Below are 21,454 nucleotides of genomic sequence, written 5' to 3'. Positions count from 1 at the left end.
CTTTTATAAACTGAATGTGGATTTCCAGTGCTGAAAGTATTGGGCATAAACATCTACTGTATATTATAATTTCAAGTGTTAGTAATGTAAAGATCTTTTTTTTAATTCTTTTTATTTTCCCCAGAAGTGTGTTTCATCTTTCTATTACTTTTAAGAATACTATGATGTATTTATTTATTTATTTATTGATAACTTACTGAAACTCTCAGACAACTGATATAACACATAATTTGCTCTTAAATCCACTTAGTCCAATTCAGGGTCAGGCAGCCAAATCCTGAACAAGTGCCATGAGTATTGGAAAGGCGCTATATAAATGAAATGTTTATTATTATTATTAAGGTGGCAGTCTAACGCATTCACATACTGGGGACAATTATGAGTCATAAATCAACTTAACCTGCCTGTATTTTTGTAACAGGAACACAAATTCTCTGCACAGGGAGAACATGCACAGTTCACATGTACAACAGTTAGGTGTGGTAATAAAACTCGGATTGCTTGATCTGTAAAGCAGTGAGACCACCCAGCAAGCACCATGCTGCCCAACTCATCAGCAGAAGAAATCCATCTATTCATCCATGTATTCACTTTAAAATGCCTCTTAGTACAGTTCAGGAGCAAAGGTGCAGGAGCCTACCCTCGCAGCAGGGCAGCAACCAAACCCAAAAGGGATGCCTGTCAGTACCAGGATGTATTCTCACAAACACACACACATATTGGACAAGATCAGAGATCAGATTAATATAATCTACACAGCTGTGTCACATGATGACATGTCATTTTGTGACTTGCTTAATCTAGACCAGGGTCTCACATAGAGCTGGAGCCTTTCTCAGCTAGCATAGGACACAAGGCAGGAACAGGCCCTGGGCAGCATGCCAGTCCATCGCTGGGCAAACACATACAAACACACACACCCAAACACACACAAGGCCCAGTTTAGCATCACCAGTTCACCTAACTTGCACGTCTTTGCACAGTGGGAGGAAACTGGCGCACCTGGAGGACACCCACACAAACAAGGAGAGTACATGCAAATGGCAAACCTTGTCACCTTACTGCGAGGCAGCAGTGCTACAACTGTGTCAACATGCCACCCTGTGTCACATAATGTGAAAGCAAAATTCCATAATGTTGTGAAAAATATAAAAAGATATGGAGACAATGACAACTGCATTTCTTTTGCACACCTAATACTGTAGTACTAGGGGGTTGTACTGTGTTAGCCATTGTGAATGGGCTGAGAAGTCAAGCAAAATTACCCCTTTTATTGGTTAACTGAGCAGATTTCAATATGCAAGGGCAACTCGGGCCCCTTCTTCAGGCAGATATTATCAATACATATCATACATACTTTATCATATCACACATATATATCTTGCCTGAAGAAGGCGCATGATTTGCCTCCAAAGCTTGCATATTGTAATCTGCTCAGTTAGCCAATAAAAGGGGTCGTTTTGCTTGACTTCTCACTATACACCTAATACTGCAAGTTAAAATAAAGCCATTTATTATTGTACAGTTTATTCTCCACATTAACATTCTAAGAATTAAAATCATATGATTATAATCACCACACTGTCTCTACTAAAGCCATTTGTTTCATGTTTATAAAAGTTTAGGCTTTGAGAAATTCTCTCCATGATGACTGCCATATTAGAAGGCCTCAATATCAGGCCTTTGCGTTTGCTATTATTTTATTAAATGTAAAAGGTCTTGCTAAGATGCAGTTGTCATTCTATACAAAAACCAATATTATTTAAGTAATGTTCTGTTGTTTATATAGTAAAGGTATTTTAATTGCTAAAAATAAAATATAACATTAATGTAAATCATTATTTTCTTATCATTTCTGTTTATGGAGTGTGTTTACTGTGCAGCCTTGACTTGATTGTGTCGCACATGCAGATCTACTTGTTGTATTTCAGAAGGTTTATGATGTCATATTGTATTTAAATTCTCTAACATGAAAAGTAGTGAAATAAGAAATATACGTAAATTCTAACCCAAGGTTAAAGTGCAAAACTCAAATAAGCAACACATCAAAAATGCTTACCTGAATGCCATCAATAATGAGAGTAAAATAAATCATTTGTAATAATATGTAGCTAAGCATAATTATGATATTACAGCAATAGCAGAAACCTGATGGGATGAGCAGGACATGAAGGGGCAGACGTTTAACAGGAAGGCCAGACAGAACAGAAAAGGGGGGCAGGGGGGTTGTTGCTCATTTTGTCAAACAGAATTTAAACTCAAGGCCTCTTCATTTGGTCGATGAGCCCACCTTAGTGAGGTTGTCTGGATTTGTCTGGAAAGCATTCAGGGATTAGGCCTTTTTTTAGGAGTGTGTTATAGACCCCCAAAGCAGTCACCAATTTAATTTACTAATATTAACTATGTAACCAGTGACTGTTTAATAAGCCATCAGTGAGGTGGGAGCCTGTCTGCAGTTTGTAATAATCAGAAAGAATTGAGGGTGTGCATGTGATTGGACCACTGAGGAGGTCAGCTGACCAGCATATCATTCAATTCTCAGTGTTTTTGAAGAGCGTGGAGAAACAGATGTGGCAGAGCATGAAAGGAATAAACAGGAGTAAGCTTTTAGATGTGAAAACTGAGAGCAAGGAGCAGTGGAGCTGCTTTAAAAACATTTACACAGGACGCAGGACAAGTTCATCCCAAAATCTGGAATTAGAAAATAGAAAATACTTTCCTGTTTTAAAAAACAATCTTTGTGTTATATGGTCTGAGAGTGTCATTTACTTCATGTGTAAATCACATCAAAAGACACGTCTCAATTTAAAATCAAGAAAATTTCAGCATTTTATCTAATGCATTATGAATCATTATTAGTGTATATGCTTTATTGAATTCTTTAATTATTTTTGTCCTGCTATTCCCTACCACTCAGCATCAAAAGCACCAGAACTTGTCCATTCAGCAGTCACAGACAGGACATCCAGATGACACCTGCAGTCAGATGTGCTGTTCCAGTTTGAAGGGACACTTAAAATGACCGGCATGTCACAGCAGTGTAGTCCAATAAGCCAAACAGACATATGGGGGACATGAAAATGTGACAGAGACAGACCTGCAAATCAAACAACTGCAAACTTTCAGGAATAAATGGTCAAAGTGGACCATTAACAGCCTATCGGAATTCTGGACCACAACAGTAGTGTTTGGTCAGTGGTCTGTGATATTCTTCTATTGTTTCTGTTTTCTGATTATTGATTTTTCTAAAAAGAAAATCAAAAAATCACATTGACTGGGAAGGCTTTGGCCTGCTGAGTTTCTATTAAGTACAGCAACATGTAAAAGTGCTCAGATGGTAGTGAGACCCTCATCATGCCTGCTTCCACTCTAACAGGGGTTTGCTTCTTGCAGGCCAATGTCAGCTCTGTCATTTAATCTACTGTCACTATGCCTTATAATACAACAAAAAAGATTAAAATGTATGATCTACTTCTGAATAAACATGCAGCAACAATACAGGACTAAGTACAACTACACAACAGACCTAAATTTACTAATGTGAGCAAAAAAAAAATAATATTCAAACTTTAAATGAACAAACATCAAATAGAGTACTGTACAGGCATACAGAATACATCAAATAGAAATACTAGAATGAAAAAAATAAATCAAAATCCATATTGCCAGTTATCAGAGTGCTTTAATCTAATGCTATACTGGGTGAATTCATCCTTAAAGTTTATTAATGGCACCAGTCCATTGATTATATGAGACTTCTTTGTCCAGTACTATAGCATTGTGAGCTGCAGCGTACTGTGAGGACAATGGGCATAAAATAAATGTGTAGGAGTGTTAGGAGGGGGGCTAACAACAAACCGGTACATCTAAACATTTAATTAAATGTCACCATTTCAGGTTACAAAATGCCCCCCTTTTTTTGGCATGTTACAAAAGTGCCTGACTCATGTTACAAATGTTACATGAGATAGATACATTTAATTTAAAATGGAACATACATTCATTCTATATATTTATAGAATTCATGTAATTAATTTGCCTAAGCAGTTACAATTAATGCATATACTATCTCACATGCAGCCTTCTCAAGATTGCACAGCCCAGAGACAGCCTTACATCCACATTGGACAGTATTAAAAAGTAGAGTACAAGACTGTAAAAAGTAATGGAAAGACTGACATGTAGCATTCATTTTCAATTGTTATCAATGGCGAAGTGTGGCTTTTTTGCTGCAATAAATGCACCAACATACAGTGGACACAAGTCAGGCATCTCGGGTTTAATGTGCCATGTGTATTCAGTAGCGAATGGTCAAACTAAACTGACATTCTTGTCAAACTTGTCAAAAATAACAACTAATGCTAAAAGCGAAGCACAGGATAAATGTGCAGATTTTGTTTGCAATGATATAGGGCTTTACAATGTAGTGTCTGGTGAGGGTTATATTCAACTTGAGTAGTACCACGGCAGCCAAATTTGGAAAGTCTGAAGTTTAAAGAGATACTGCCCCATCTGACGACTGTATCATGGCACTTGATAGAAAAAGTCAAAAACCGAGAAAGGGTATTATATGTGACTGTATCCAGCAGGGGGCACTAGCTCCTTTGTTGGATGAGTTATTTTTTAATTGTGGCGTGTTACATAACCCGCAACTATATAGATAGAATATAAAAAGGCGATACCCCTCCCTTAGTGATACATTGGTAAGAAATCACATAGGAGAAATAACAGCTTTCTTTAATGATGGCCAGTTCTAGAATGGCGGGCCCGATGTATAGAGTCTGCCATTTTCATCGCTGCGTTGGAAGGATTTTCCAGATCAGATGACATTATCTCCCATCCATCCGTCGACTTCAAAGGTGTGCCAGGCAGTGTTCCAAGGCTTTATACTCTTTCTTCATGTGCAGGCCACCACTTTGGTGAATCATGCAATTTCAAATAAGGCAAAGAGGATACAGTTTCATGCTGATTTTGACACACAAAAGTTGTATACAGGGGCCATTTCGCAGTTGTCCCTGTATTGTCTTCTAATAGATTTATAAAATATTTTTGTACTGAGTACAGTGACATATTGCAGTAAACTTACAGTGACATGCTAGAGGCTATTAATAATTACAGATTTGCAATCACAACTAATATTTGGACAGAAAATTTTGAGGAAACCTCTTTCATATCTGTTAGTGCAATTGCATTAAATCAAAGAGTGCAGTGAAGTTCACTGACCAGCTGTTAGTAATCTCAGAGCTTGTGAGTACACGCTTGGTAACAGTGTGCCACTATTGATAAGTAAAAAGTACTGTGAGAAAATGGGGAGTGTTTGTTAAGCTACCAGTATTATACCGGCTAGAAAAGCATTATGTTTAAGCTTAAACTTATAAGTGTGACATGTACGTAGACAGCGCATATCTTCCGTGTCCATTGCACATTTTTGTGGAATGATAACAGTTATTAGCATAGATCATTCATACTTCATTTCAATATAGAATAGTAATTGGTTGCCTACTTACAAGACATGTTGGTTACACTGTTCATTATTATTTTTGCTGTGAAAACATGTGCAAACTATTATTTAAGTCCCATCTGAAGATCTGTATTAAATACTAATGAAGCAGAATCATCACAAAATAAGTGAAAAGGACAACTGGGCCAAATAGGGGGAAGACCTTCAACCTCCTCCTTTACAAAATTAAGTTAAATAGGATTAACAGCAATGCATGATTTTTTTCCATAATGTTTCTATGAGCAGTACCTGGAAAAATGAGGTCTAGTGTATGCGAGAGCAAGCAGGCATGGGATGGTGTACTGCAGGAACGGGCAGGCACAGGTTTAAAATGATCAGTCCTGCGCTTTTAATTCATTTAGCACATTGCCACCCTAATATATAAACGCCAGACACGAAAAAATGATAACAATTCATATTAGAAGAAAAAAAAAACCTTTAACTTTTTGCAGCTCTAGATTGCGGCAAAAAGAAAAAAGACGCTGCCAGTGAATTCGGAATTTCGTCATCGACATTGTGAACTTTCTTGAAAGAGCAAGAAAAGCAGAAAAATCTCGGGTTGCAAATGTATGTGAACTGCTGCATTTGAAGACGTCGAAAAAGCAGCTTTTATGTGGTTTCATTGATGCTTGCTCAAGAAACATTCCTATTAATGCGGCACTCATTCAACAAAATGTGAGGTTTGTAAAGTCTCTTGGGACCTCCCCCAACTAGACAGTACGCCGAAGAGCGTCCCGAAGTGTGATCTCCGCGTCTGTACGAGGTAACAGCAGGCTCGCAGCTATGCTGCATCTCTCCGCCAAAGTAAACAGAAAGGTTAGGAGCACGTACATTGTAAATGCAGATAACAGGATTACTTGGTCACTGACGTGGCCACGACCCTACCTGACTGCTGTGTCTGTGTATAGCAGAGTGGCAGATCACGTTACAATAAATAACTGTGCCGTTCCTGTTTCAAGCTGATTAAAGCTGGTTTTGCTAAAGAACTGAGACTAAGCCTCGTGTTTTGGGGTGCAAGACAGGGACTTATATAGTGAGACCCTGATCTTTTATGATTTGCTTCTGTGACGCTTCACTACACCGCTGTGAGCCTGCTATTGCCCTGCCCCAGCAACAGACAAACAATCTTCCACAGACGCTGCAATCGAGCTTCGGGACGCACTTCAGCGTGTCATTCCCGTTGGGTGGGGAGTGGGGGATCCCAAAAGTGTTCATAAACCTCACAATATGAAGAAGAAGAAAAGGATGATTCAGCTTCTAATTGATAACTGTGGTGCATACAACATGCTTCCACATTCAGATAATGTTTGCATTGAATTTCTCCCACCCAATTGCACAGCAGTGCTTCAACCATTGGATTTGGGCGTCATTCGCACCCTGAAAATGTATTATGGCAAGGAAATGCTGAGAAAAATTCTCGTCCGCATAACTTGTAGGCAAGAGGAGATGAAAATTAATGTGAAACAAGCTATTGAAATGATTGCAAACGCCTGGACACAAGTTAAAGAAAGCACTATAGTAACAAATGCAGAATCTCATCACTACGAAATTTTTGTTACAGCGAAATATTTTTTGGGTCCCTGGGAGTTCATTGTAGCAGAATTTTACCTGTAATTATAAATTATGGGTAACTTTTCCATTTTTTTGCTAAAATATATTAAACATGTGGAATGATCAAGGTTCAACATTACTTCTTATTTTTTGTGGACATTGCTGCAAACACAAGAAAGAAATTCACTTTTTGTACAAAAAATGTTGTTAGGGACCAGACTCCCAAAAATGTGATTAGCACGATTGCTTGTAATTCAAAATTTGATGTGGATCTTTTTTTTTTTTTTTCTTCTTCCTTTAAATACTGTATTTCTTGGTTAAGTTGTACTTTAGTTTTATGTTTATAATTGGTTGAGCTAATTTCTCTTTGTTCTGACATATGTTTTCTGTTTGTGATCAAAAGTTAAATGGTTGTTTTATTATTCCATAGAACTTTAGAATGTAGTCCTGAATCAGACTGGGTATCTGTGGGTACCACCAAAATGGTGTGTATCAAGTGATTTTAGGACTGTTCTATGAGAGCAAAAAAATAAAATAGTACAATAGCAATGCTGTTTGTTTTGTTTTCCTTTGTTCTCTCTGACACCACACCAGCCAACTTTTAGATAATGATGGAAGATATGCACAGTTTTTTCTCAAGAAACACTCTGCATTTTTTTCTGCCAGGAAAGTATTGGAATGTTGTCATTATAGAAACCTATTGCTTGATTTTGCAAAGGCAGAGTTAATGAGTTAAAAATATAAAGTGATTGTTTATGACAAGTACAATAACGATAAAGCAAAGAAGTATGCCTCAGCATTATAAACATTGCTTTTAAACTTATCCTAAAAGTAATTTCACAAATACTCATAATACTTACTGTATCATCATGTCTATCAGCCTTCTGCACCATGTTAAAGCAAGATATCAGATAACCATTTGAAAATTTAGAATCACATCATCCATATTGGCACTTTGAGTAATGTTAAAAAAAAAAGGAGCAATTTGAAGATTTGCTAGATTACAGCAGAGTTTGCATGCACAATGAGAGAAAAAGAAACTTAAATTAAAGATGTGAAATGTAGGAAGTAAAGCCAAGCATAGACCAACAGCAAATGCAATGGAAATGACTGAAACTCATCATCTTGAACATATTACTTTACCCCACTGAGAGTTCTAAGGATTTGGAAAATTTCCAGGACAAGTAGATCGAAAGGTATGCAACATGACATTGAGCAAAAAAATCTCAGTCGTATTCAAACAGGGCATCAGCTTGTTTGTGTGATAAAGCAGTAACAGCAGTAAGTTAGGGTTGAGATGGAAAAATACAAACTTATCCTTTAAATAAAAAAGGTATTAATAAATCAAAGAGTAAGTAACTTGCCCGGTCTTTTGCTTATATACAACAGTTGCTGTTTACATTTTGAATCTGTTACATTTGGCAGAAAAGTAGTGTAATAATGTTCAGAAATCTGCAGATTGTATTAATTTTTTTCACTTTGAGATTAAGTGAATCAAGCCATTTGACTGGCACTGAACAAGATTTTGCATACCACTCTTTACATAAACAAGAAAAGACGGTTCTAAATATGACATGCAAGTAACTCTTATGCATAGGTCTAGGTGTGAATCTGTTGCTTCACTGGCTTCTGACATGTATTTTGCTAACACAAGAGCCATGGCTCTATGAAAGGTGCTAAAAAAAATCACCAATAGTGAAGACACACATACCCCTCCCCAGAAAATGAAGAATACTTACAACTGTGGTAGTTAGTATTGTATTGTTTTCATCATTTGTTCTCTCATTTTCTCTAGATAAGCAGGTCTCTTCCCACATTTGAATGTTAAATTGGCAGATCTAAATGAACCCGGTATATAACTTGTGTTGATCCAAGAATGGTTTTTGTCTTTGCAGTCTTATTTAGACACTTCTGCAACTGATCCTGCTTATGATGTGCACGTTGTAAATGTGGCTACATGCTCAAAGTTTAATAATGTATTTACTGTTTGGCTAACTATGTTTTTCTGTGTGTTTTTCAAATATCAGTCTTATTGATACATTTCTTATGACTAGTATTTTTTTTAAGATTGCTTATGCTGAATTAGATGTTAAATTAAAATGTTGGGTTTAATAATTACCTTTTTGCAGACTGGGATAAAGAAGATCAATACAATGATAGCCCACCGAGACCACAACCAAGAGGTCCAAGAACGCCTCCAGGACCACCACCTCCTGATGATGATGAGGAAGAAACTGTGTCAACATTAGGTAAACATACACTTGCAGGACATTTACTTTTTACTAATTCCATAGAAGCCAGTAATGGAAATAATTCAGATTTCATAATCTTAAATCCGAATTACAGATAATTAGATTTAACTTCACTACCACTGGTACAAGTACTCTGTATCTATATTTAGCTAAACGTTTTTATGCAACAAGTGCATCAGTGATCAAAATTTTGCCAGAGTGTCTCTTGTGGTTATTTGGCTCAGAAGGCAAACCCAAAGTAAGGAATTTCACAGCTAGAAATGTAAGATCATACCAGTTAAATGTTGAGTGAAGATGAAAGTGTTTCAAAACATCTTGTAAAAGCTCCTCTTGCTTGAAGCATCCATCTTTGACCATTCCTCTATGAGCCACTTCTAATGCTTACTCATATTGCAAGAGTGCATTTGAAAAATGGCACCTTTAAATTAATTTAGCACATTTTTTGGACTGCAGTAGAACTCTTTCATTGCTTTTTTTTGTTTTCCACCCCATCCATTGTTAATATGGCTTAATCTGATGGTTATTTTGATAAATGCCTTTCCTAGTTTTGCCATTCTTGCAGTGGACAATAAGTTTGCAACTATGGTGCTGGAAGTTTTTCTTTTAGTCTTTTTATCTTTATATTAGTGTCCTAAATATAATATTTTCAAATGTTTTTGATTTCATGATCCTAATTATAGAACTGACCCTAGTAAATGGGCAAGTATAGAATATATGGAAATATTGTAACTCATACCTTTTATGTAGCATAATGGGAATTAGACTTCTGACCAGTTCAATGTATTGTGTGGAATTTACAACTTATTAATTTGGTATTCTTTGCTTTCCTCTTGTATGTTATGTTGATTTAAGTTGTTCTAGTGTAAGCAAGTATACCTTGAGATGGACTGGCTTTTTATAAAGAGCTGGGGCTTCATGTATAAACGATGCATACACACAAAATGGTGTGTACGCTCGTTTCCACGCTCACATTGTGATGTACAGAATAAAAACTAAACTTGGCGTAAAGCCACGCACATTTTCACGCTAGCTCAATCCCTTGAATACGCAAGTTCTCTGCTTGGTTTTGCAAACTGGTGGCATCCAGTGTCAAAGCAGTACCACTGTTCCTGTGTGGTTTCCCTTTATTTTTTAGATTCACATCCCTGACGCGGCTGAAATTACCACAAATTCAAGGCATCTGATTGTAATCAGCCTGTAACCATATAATGGTGCACTCAGGGGTCACACTATTCCAAATACCATAGCCACTTTAGCGTTGTTACTATCAGTGCACCACTCAGAGTATTTTAACTCACTGTATCTGAGTGTGGAATCACAGCTGTACAGCAGCTGATCAGAAAGCTCTGCCGCATATTGTGTCAAGCGCGGTGAGAAATATCAGGATAGTGCTTCTAGCACATGCTGCCTCAGCCGTGTGCACAGTCTATTTGAGCTTCTCCCATTCAGCAAATGCTTCAGAGCCTTTCCTATATGGACCCTGTGGTTCAGAAACAATTTCATCCCAAGAGCTATAAACACACTCAATAATCAGTCCGTCAAGTGCTCCCGGTAGACTGTTTGTACTTATAAGTACAATTACCTCACTGTAAACTTGCATTACAGTTGTAATATTGCAGATCCTGAGCCACTTATGCTTTCATATTGTATATTTTTCACTGTTTTTGATCCTGTTATTATTATTATTGTTATTATTGTTGTTGTTGTTGTTATTTTACCATTTTATAGGAAAATAAATTTATGGAGGATTTGCATATTGAATCTCATTGTACCATACAATAACAATAAAGGAATTCAATTGAGAGCGCGTATTTACAGATGATGATGACTGGTTTCTAAGTCGATTTAGATTTCCAGGCGCTATCTTTATGGAGCTCTTGGTATCATTTTAAAGATGAAATGCATTAAAATATATATATATATATATATATATTATAATATATATATATATATATATATATATATATATATATATATATAATTACATTATACAGATACATTTTAAATTTCATTTAAATAATGTATATTGTTATTGATTAAATATGTGAGGACTAGCTGGTGCTGGCGCGACCCTGGATTGATGGATGGAATAATTAAACATGCACTACGAAGATATTTCAATGTTCATTAAAGGTTTTGAAGAATCGGCGTTCTACGCTTACAGATGGCTTAACATTCATTAAAGAGCTGATTGTTTGGTGATAGGTTATTTTGAGAAAGAAAAGGATGGACAGGAATCGGGGGTTAGAGACAGTACTGCTGCAATAAATTATTTTATTGGAGTTCGTGCACGGGGCAGCAAGCATCTTGTGGGAGGCAGGAACAATCTCTGAAAAGGGCTCCATCTCGTCACTACCACTGCGCCAGTGTGCCTCAATGTTTTATACATACTTTAACTTCTGTCATTATGAAAATGATATCAAGTATACATCTTAGTATTTAAATTGTTCCGAGAGCTGTAACATCATGAATGTAATGTATTCTGTGTCCTGTCGGCGTAAGAAGAAGCATGTACTGATTCACGCACGTAAGAGTACATTGAATACTAAGCATTTAACGTGCTGATTTAGTTTAGATGGCATTTGAGAAAATATTAAATTAAATGATTTTAAGATGAAGTTTATGATATTCTACTTTAATCACAGTTTATTTTGTTATAAAAGTGGAAATTTTGACCTTTTTTTCACACTGTGTTTCAATTTTTTTCTTTTCTCTGTACTCTAATACGCTTCATTATGACACTCAGATGGTGGGTTTGACTCACCGTTTCACAGCGACTTAGATATCTGTCCACTTGTTATTTATTTCGGACACTGTGAGACTTTCTGAACTTGAACTTTTAAGTTTTTCTGCCACTCGATCAACTTCCTTTTGTTGTTCATATCCCTGCTTAAAACAACATGGTACATTTTTCCTTGCCTCTACTTGGTATTCGCTGAAATTCTTCTTTTTTCTCTGTTCTTTTGCCGTTGTCTTTTCACAGAACACAAAACATAAGGGGCTGTTTATATTGATTTGCATATTCAAAAAGGCGTAATTCTGGGAGGAGTTGGGGTGGAGCAACAGGCACATGCACGAGTGTTACTTTTCATGCTGACCAGGATTTATGGAAGTGGATAAACATGGAAGTTGGCGTAAACACAGATTTATGCATCTGGATTTTTTTTGTGTATACGCACATTTCCACTTTTTACCATAAACCAACTTTTATTGTGAATTCTACACACAACATTATGCATGAGGCCCCTGGTCTCTACCTTGAGCTGTGAGAAAGATAGTGATGTCTTTCAAAAAAGTATCAGAAAAAATGCACTCCATCATATGATGTCACAAAGCTTAATCAGTGTACTCTTCACATCACCCTCTTAGTAAGGAGGAATTTTTCCATTTGAATGGTGGCAGTCTGTTTTTATGGCCTTACAATTTGCAAAGCTGAGCTGAACACTTGGGGATACATTATACATTATTCCATAGGAATTTATTAAGACTGACATAATATATATTTTTTTCACATATTCCTGTTATCACTAGGCATTTTCTTTGTGTTAAATGTAAAACTGAAATGTAGATCAGCTTATACTTAAATTAAATTATTAATGCTGTTTCTGCAGCTACAGGGAAGGAAGATGGAAATGGCAGAGAAGAATACTTTGAGCCCATCTCTCCAGATCGAACATCTATTCCACCTGAGGAACCATATTCAGATGAGGGTGATCAAGAAGAAGATCCAGCAGAAGATGGAGAGGAGGATGATGACGAAGAGGTGGATGGTGATGAAGAAGAGGAAGATGATGTAAGGAATGTGGGAAACTTAATGGAAGATGAAGAAGAGGAGGATGAAGAGGACGATGAGGGTGAGGAGGATGAGGAGGAGGAAGAAGGAGAAGGTAGGGTGGGTGGGTTGGATAAAGGCAGTTTTCAAATTCAGGGTCAGATAGCTACACTTAAAATGAATGTTCTTCACAGTGCTCTTACATCTTGAGCTTTTTTATACTTTTTTCTCCAAAGTATATCATTTTTCATGTTTACATTGAACAAACAAAATCAAAATGTTTCTTAGGACATACAGGCTGTTTTTTTTAATCAGTCAAATTATTTTTGTACTTTTTAACTTTGAAAATCAAACCGAGAAATACAAACTTTCCTTGTATTCATTAGGGTTTTATTGTGTAGGATTTTTTTGCATGCAAAATTAAATTACATTGCAGATGTTACTTTCTTTTTAAATAATACAGACGTTTACTAATTTGTTGGTATCTGACTAACTTGAAGCTGAAAAAACCATTGTTTATTCCATATTTAACAACTATCAGACTTTGCATCAGAGTTTTTTTCACAAGAATATTTCAGACAATAACATAAATGAAATGACATGGGACAAAAATAATAAGATCCTTAACCTGATATTTTGTTACACAGCCTTTAGAGGCAATCACTGCAAGCAAGCAATTCCAGTAGCTTTCATTGAAACTTATGTATCTGTCAACAGGAAGTCTGGCCCACTGTTCCTGACAAACTGCTCCAGGCATGTTAGGTTTGCTGGGTGCCTTCTCCACACTGTGTGTTTCAGTTCTTTCTACAGATTTTTGATATAATTCAAGCCAGGGCTCTTAGAAGGCCATTTCAAAATATGATATTGTTTTGTTCTTAGCCAATCTGGTATGCTTTATCTGTATGTTTTGATTCATTATCCTGTTGGAGGATCCATGAACTGTGACTGACATGAGCTTTCCATCACTAGGCAGTTTATTTTGCTCCAGAATGTCTTGATATTCTTGAAGTTTTATTGTTTGCTGCACAGACTCAAGGCACCCTGTGCTACACATATCAAAGCAGCCCCAAAACATAACCAAGCCAACTCCATGTTTTACAGTAGGTATGATGTTCCTTTCTTTGATAACTTCTGTTTTCTGTCTGTGGACATAGAGCTGACGTGACTTGGCAAAAAGCTCTAGTTTTGTCTCATCTGTCCAAATAACATACTCCCAGAAACATTGTGTCTGGTCATTATGCATTTTAGTGAATTCTAGTCTGGCTTTTTTGTGTTTTACGTTCAAAAGTGAAGTCCTCCTGGGTCTTCTTCCAGTGAGCCCACTGTCACTGAAAATAGTGCAATCAGACACTGATGGACTTTCACCTTTGAGTATAGCTTGTATCTCTTTGGAGGGAGTCCTTAGTTTTTGTCTACCATTCTCACTACCCTTCTGCCCATTCTTGGGGTCGATTTTTCTCTTACGGCTGGTTATAGTCCCGTGAACCTAGAACTTATCAGTAATAATTTCCAACTGTTGTCACAGGAACATCAAGCTGCTTGGAGACGATCTTTTAATCCTTGCTTTTTACATGCTTGCCTCTAATTTTCATTCTGCTCTCCTCAGACAATTCTCTCCTTTGCTTTCTCTGGTTCATGTCCGGTATGGGACATACAATGATACCAAATAGCAGAGTGACTACTTTTCTCCATTTAAATAGGCTAAATGACTGATTACATGAATAGAGACGTGTGCTACTAATTAAGGGAATCAGCTAGTTTGAAAAATCTCTCTAACCCAATTATTTATGATCTTTTCTAGTGGTACCAACAAATGTTTCCAGGCAATTTTAGAATATCTTTGTAAAATAAGCAATACTTGATCTCTTTTCACACTTTGCTTTGCCTTCCTTGATTACATATCAAAGACATATGATATACATGGGTTAATTATTTTTCATTTAATCACTTTTCAGGAGGCATACAGCACTTTTTCAATGATCTGTAAGAGTACCAACAACTTTGTCCACATTTGTGGACAATTTAAAAATTGCTACTAAAAAAAGGCATAAAACAAAGATCTGCATAAAAATGTAATAGGTTTATAATTTCATAAGAAAAACTATACTAAAAAGAAGGAAAATGACAACTTTATTTTGAGACTGTTGACTACTTCTACATAATAATTAATATCAGCACTGCTTACTGTTTAAATCTGTAGGACAGACAAAGATCTGAAAGTTGGCTCTTTACATTTCAGTAAATGCTAATTTAGCTTTGTGGCTACAACAATATAGTGAACAATCTGTTCTATACTCTTTTAATACAGATTATACTCTGCTATAAGTTAGAATATAACATAACATTGTAAAGAACCTTGCAACAGTATTTGACTTATAAAGTAACTGCTTTTCCAAATTAACATTTTATTTATTGGCTATCTGTGCTACGTATGTAATGACAGGAGTTATTAATTGGGAGTAAATGCTGATATGAGCGATTATCTGATTAAGCATAATTTTGTCAATGAGTGTTTAATTTTCTTTAAAATATATGCATATAGGTACAATGGATTGAGATTCAGACCCCTTTGACTTTTTGCACACATTACTGTGTTGTGATTTTAAATCTTTTGCCCATTAATCTAAACTCGGTAACCCTAATGACAAAATGAAGACATGTTTTCTGATCATTTTGCAAATGTATTACAAATCAAAACTCAAGTCTCTCACATACTGTATATAAGTATTTAGACCCTTTACTCTGGCACTCCAGATTGTGGTTAGTTACATCCTTTTTGCATTAATTATACTTGAGTTGAATCTGGAATATGGAGTCCACCTGTGGTGAATTGAATTGATTGGACATAGTAAAGAAAGGAGTACACCTCTAAGGTCCCATTATTCATATTGTGTGTCAGGACAAAAACCAAGCCATGAATTACAAGGAGCACTTTTTTTTTTAAGACCTGTGCAATAAAAAGTATGTAGAGGCTTAGATGCAGAACAAGGGTATAACATCATATGTAAAGACTTCAATGTAAAGACTCCCAAGAGCATAGTGGCCTCAATAATTGTGAAGCAGAAGTTTAGAATCACTAGCACTCTTCCAAATGTTGGCCACCCAGCTTGAATGAGTAACTGGCATGAAGGGTCTTGGTCAGGCAATTGACCAAGAACCCAGTAGTTCCTGTAGCACAGCTTCAGAAGTGTTGCGATGGGAGAACATGTCGGAAGTTCAACCATCTCTTCAGCACTCTAGCAATTGAGCCTTTGTAGTAGAATGGCTTACTCCTGCTTGGTATTTGCTAAACTGTGTTTAAAAGACTCTGGAGCATGAGGATAAAGATTATCTAGTCAGATGAAATAAAAATTAAGCTCTTTGGGCAGAACTCCATGCACTTAATCTGGCAAAGACCAGGCAGTGCTCATTGCCTGCCTAATAACATCTTTACGGTGAAGCATAGTGGTGGCAGCATCATGCTATGAGGGTGCTTCACAGTGGCAGCAACTGGGAGACTGATTGGAACTGAGGGAAGGATGTATACAACCAAATACAGAGGGGTTCTTGAAGAAAACCTGCTCCTAACCGTACACATCTTCATACTGGGGCAACAATTCACGTTTCAGGACTACTGTATAGTGACTAACACCATACAGTGAACACAACACTGGAGTGGGTTAAGACCCATAATGTATACAGGACCTCATAGAGTCCAGCTTCAGTCCTACAATCATTTCTGCTGCCTGAATAACATGCTGTGTAGTTTGTTTGGAGTGAATAGATGCATTCCCATAGCAGACCGTTATGTAGAAAGTGAGACGGCTCTGTAAAACTGTAGCAGCACTGATTGAGTCAAGTTAAACTTTTTAAGTTGACTGTGAAAAATCATCTTCTGCTGAGCTTTTTTGATAAGACCAGTTAGTTTTTCATCCCAGTTCAAATTGTGAGTACTAGTTGTGCCGAGAAATCTAAATGGTTCTACCCTATTAATAATTACATCATTTATACCTAGGAGGAGAGGAGTGTCTCCTAAAATCCACAATTATTTCAACTGTTTTCATGGAATTCAAATTAAAATTGTTGAGGGTTTACCAACTGGCTAGCTGATCCACTTCCCTCCAATATGACCCCTGATTCCCATATGTCATCAGCTCAATCAGAGTGGTGTCATTAGCAAACAAGCAGTTTAACAGATGTGTCAATGGAGGTGCATTCATTGGTGTACAGAGAAAAAAAGAATGGGGACAGAACACGACCCTGAGGCCACCGATGTTTTCAGAGTCTGGAACCCTGACTGATACTTATCTATCTTTACTGTCTGACATCTTTTACTTAGAAAATCACAGATCCAGAGACGTGACATTTATACTGATGTTTTCTATATAAATTGTCTCGCTTGGGTCACAGATTTGCACAGAAACACAGGAAGTTGTAGAAAACAGGAATTTTATTCAAACACTGCAAACAAACATTTGTCTGTTTTTCAAAAGTTTAAACATGCTCCATGACAAGTCAGAGATGACAGTTCCGCCAGGAGCAGAGAATGTCAGTGAGCGAGAGAGAAGAAAAAAAAAAAAGCAAACAATCAATTCCAAATCTGAAAGGTGCCCGTACAGGCTTTTCAGTAAGCGGAGTACCACGTCACAGAGCTGCCAGTAAGGTAAGGAACAATGTGAAGGTAGTCTGTCAATGTTTTTCAGGGGTTTTCCCAGGAGCGTCTGTATTTTCTAGGGGTGCGATCAGCCCCCCAGCTCACACCCCCTCCCTCAGCTTTATTTAAATTTTCGTGAATCAAGCGACTCTCCAAACCAGGTTCAAACAGGCGTGATAATATGTCTGCGTTAACGTGCTCAGAGCCGGGTCGATGCCTCACTGTAGAACTGTAAGGATGTAAGCCCTAAAACCATCTCATGAGACGACAGTTTGTAGCGTTCTGACGGTATAACCATTGAAGCAGAGCATGATCACTCACTAATGTCAAATTTTGACCCCATAAGTAATAGCAAAGCGCTTCGACAGCCCATTTCATGGCCAGGCATTCTTTCTCAATAGTCGAATAATTGCGTTCCCTAGGAAGCAGTTTCCTACTCAAATATGTGATGGAGTGCTCTTCTCCATCAAAAACCAAGCAGCTGTCAAATCACAAAAGAAACATTCACAAATTTCTGTCCATAAAATAGGGCGGTTTTTCCTGCCTCTAGTAAGTTCTGAAAGAGGAGCAGCCCTATGTGCAAAGTCAGGGATGAATCTTCTGTAATAACCAGCAAGCCCCAGAAAAATGCGTACCTGTTTCTGCGTTTTTGGCCGGGGGTAAGCAAGCATCTCTTCCACTTTTCTTAACTGTGGCCGAAGTAAACCCCTGCCCATGGAATAACCCAAATAATGAGTCTCAGACATACCCAGTTTACACTTCTTAGGGTTAGCAGTCAAGCCAGCCTGTCTCATGCTTTCAAGGATAGCTTGAAGACGTTCTAAATGCATATGCCAATCATTGCTGAAAATCACAACGTCATCAAAGTATTCCCCAGAATATTCAGAATGAGGACGCAAGATCTGATCCATAATACACTGGAAAGTTAGAGGTGGGATAACAGAAGAACCAGGGGAGAGAGCTTATTCATAGTATTACCTCCCCAGGAATGCTCAAGGGCAGGATCCCCCAAACCCCAAACCATCTGCTTATGCAGCAATTTATGAACCGATCATTTTGGGAGGAAAATGAAGAAGTGCTTTGGCAGATTGAGTAAATCAAACAGAATGGGATGAGTTGACAAACTCCGAGCCACCCACACGGCTAATGTTACATAAGCGTGTCTGAAATCCTAACTCCACCCATATATGTGCACCTCCACCTCTGACCTCTGATCCCCGCCCTATCCTGTGATCCATAGTGAGGACCTGACAGGTTTTTCATGCTTGAGAATGATATTTGTAATTCTCAGAAGCAAGCTTAATTTTGAGATGTGCAAATGTCAGTTGCAGAAGCACAAGTGTAATTTTCCGAAGCAAGCATAATTTAGAGAAGGGCAAGAGTAATTCACACTGTGAAATGTAAATTTGTTGTAAATTAATGAGTTATTTTTGACAGCAATCTTACTCTATAGTTGCTGAACAATTATCTTTCTCCCAAAGAAGCAGAAAAGAGCTAAAAAGACTGATTCCAGCATCCTTTAAAACATGAACAAACGTCATATGGTCTTAGCAATGCAAAGAAGAATCAGCTTGCATCTTTTGTCCATTATTAATATCACACGTTTACTGTAATTACACCCTTTTCCTCTTTGTTGACACTTTTTATTATTTTATTATATTGTAGTTTTTTTAAATATACATGTATGTGTATAACCATTAAGTAACTGAACTTGACAGTAGATTTAACACTAGTGTACTGTATTTGAAGGTTTGTATGTTTATTTGCACATACATGTATGTATGTGTGCGTAATCTTTTATATTCAACTGTACAAAACTACTTTAATTCTAATTGCTTTCAGTAACACTATAGAAGGGGAACATTTAGAACATAAAGTATATAGATTCACTATGTAAAATATATAATGCACATCATAAGGAGTTATCTCTCTGAATATCTGTTCCATTTGGAGAAAAATAGATTGGTTGCCTTGTTTAACATCTTACCCTAGATTTATTGTATCTGTACTGTACATAAGATATCTCAATCTAACTCTTACTTCAGTGCTGCTGGTGTGTCTGTTTTTTGGGCATGTCTTGTCTCTTTGCATGTCAGATGACTGGGACTCTATGAAGTGTGGTCTAGCCTCACTTTGGGAGACAAGATGGGGAGAGTTGGGTTGGAGGTAAAGAGACCAAGTTACTATTTATCTATAAGATAAATTCTAAAATAACATACAGCACCTAGTCCATTGAGCTCCTTTGGTTCCATTAAGGTATTGGACCTCCATTTTTGAAATGTATCGGAGATAAAGGGGATTATCATATATGGACTCAAGCAGAAAATAATACTATACACAGATGATATGGTACTTTATATGTCATATCTATAAATATCTTCACCATTAGACCTTAATGCATTGTCAGAATTTCAGAATTAATTTTAATAAAAAGTGTACTTTTACAGTAAACGCCATACTAGACTGGACAATGTAAAGATCTTTTGCAGTACGTCATGCCAAAAAAAAAAAACTAAACAAGATCTAAACGGATGGGACCACCCTTCATCTCACCTTAACAGGGACAATCAGGAACCATTTCAACCCAAAAAAAAGTGTGTGTGTATATATATATATATATATATATATATATATATATATATATATATATATATATATATACAGTGGTGTGAAAAACTATTTGCCCCCTTCCTGATTTCTTATTCTTTTGCATGTTTGTCACACAAAATGTTTCTGATCATCAAACACATTTAACCATTAGTCAAATATAACACAAGTAAACACAAAATGCAGTTTTAAATGATGGTTTTATTATTTAGGAGAAAAAATCCAAACCTACATGCCCTGTGTGAAAAGTAATTGCCCCTAGTTCAAAAATAACCTAACTGTGGTGTATCACACCGAGTTCAATTTCCGTAGCCACCCCAGGCCTGATTACTGCCACACCTGTTTCAATCAAGAAATCACTTAAATAGGAGCTGCCTGACACAGAGAAGTAGACCAAAAGCACCTCAAAAGCTAAACATCATGCCAAGATCCAAAGAAATTCAGGAACAAATGAGAACAAAAGTAATTGAGATCTATCAGTCTGGTAAAGGTTATAAAGCCATTTCTAAAGCTTTGGGACTCCAGCGAACCACAGTGAAAGCCATTATCCACAAATGGCAAAAACATGGAACAGTGGTGAACCTTCCCAGGAGTGGCGGCCGACCAAAATTACCCCAAGAGCGCAGAGACGACTCATCTGAGAGGTCACAAAAGACCCCAGGAAAACGTCTAAAGAACTGCAGGCCTCACTTGCCTCAATTAAGGTCAATGTTCACGACTCCACCATAAGAAAGAGACTGGGCAAAAGCGGCCTGCATGGCAGATTTCCAAGACGCAAACCACTGTTAAGCAAAAAGAACATTAGGGCTCGTCTCAATTTTGCTAAGAAACATCTCAATGATTGCCAAGACTTTTGGGAAAATACCTTGTGGACTGATGAGACAAAAGTTGAACTTTATGGAAGGCAAATGTCCTGTTACATCTGGCGTAAAAGGAACACAGCATTTCAGAAAAAGAACATCATACCAACAGTAAAATATGGTGGTGGTAGTGTGATGGTCTGGGGTTGTTTTGCTGCTCCATGACCTGGAAGGCTTGCTGTGATAGATGGAATCATGAATTCTACTGTCTACCAAAAAATCCTGAAGGAGAATGTCCGGCCATCTGTTCGTCAACTCAAGCTGAAGCGATCTTGGGTG

The 21,454-nt window shown here is 37.2% G+C and overlaps 1 protein-coding gene across 2 annotated transcripts in view; it reads left to right on the top strand.

The window, feature by feature from the left end:
* The window catches only part of virma (vir like m6A methyltransferase associated), a 161,687-nt gene that overhangs the window by 68,766 nt on the left and 71,467 nt on the right, over positions 1-21,454 (top strand). The window contains exons 6-7 of one of the 2 annotated variants that reach the window (XM_039736377.1): positions 9,181-9,300; positions 12,915-13,157. In XM_039736377.1, the coding sequence (XP_039592311.1) occupies positions 9,181-9,300; positions 12,915-13,157 (363 nt within the window). Of the gene's footprint in view, positions 1-9,180; positions 9,301-12,914; positions 13,191-21,454 lie in introns of both variants that reach the window. The other variant, XM_039736376.1, reaches the window with a different exon arrangement.

The sequence above is a fragment of the Polypterus senegalus genome, chromosome 15 (genome assembly GCF_016835505.1).
Source record: "Polypterus senegalus isolate Bchr_013 chromosome 15, ASM1683550v1, whole genome shotgun sequence".
NCBI lineage: Eukaryota > Metazoa > Chordata > Cladistia > Polypteriformes > Polypteridae > Polypterus > Polypterus senegalus.
Note: the sequence above shows the minus strand (reverse complement) of the source record. Positions and strands in the feature narration are given on the sequence as shown.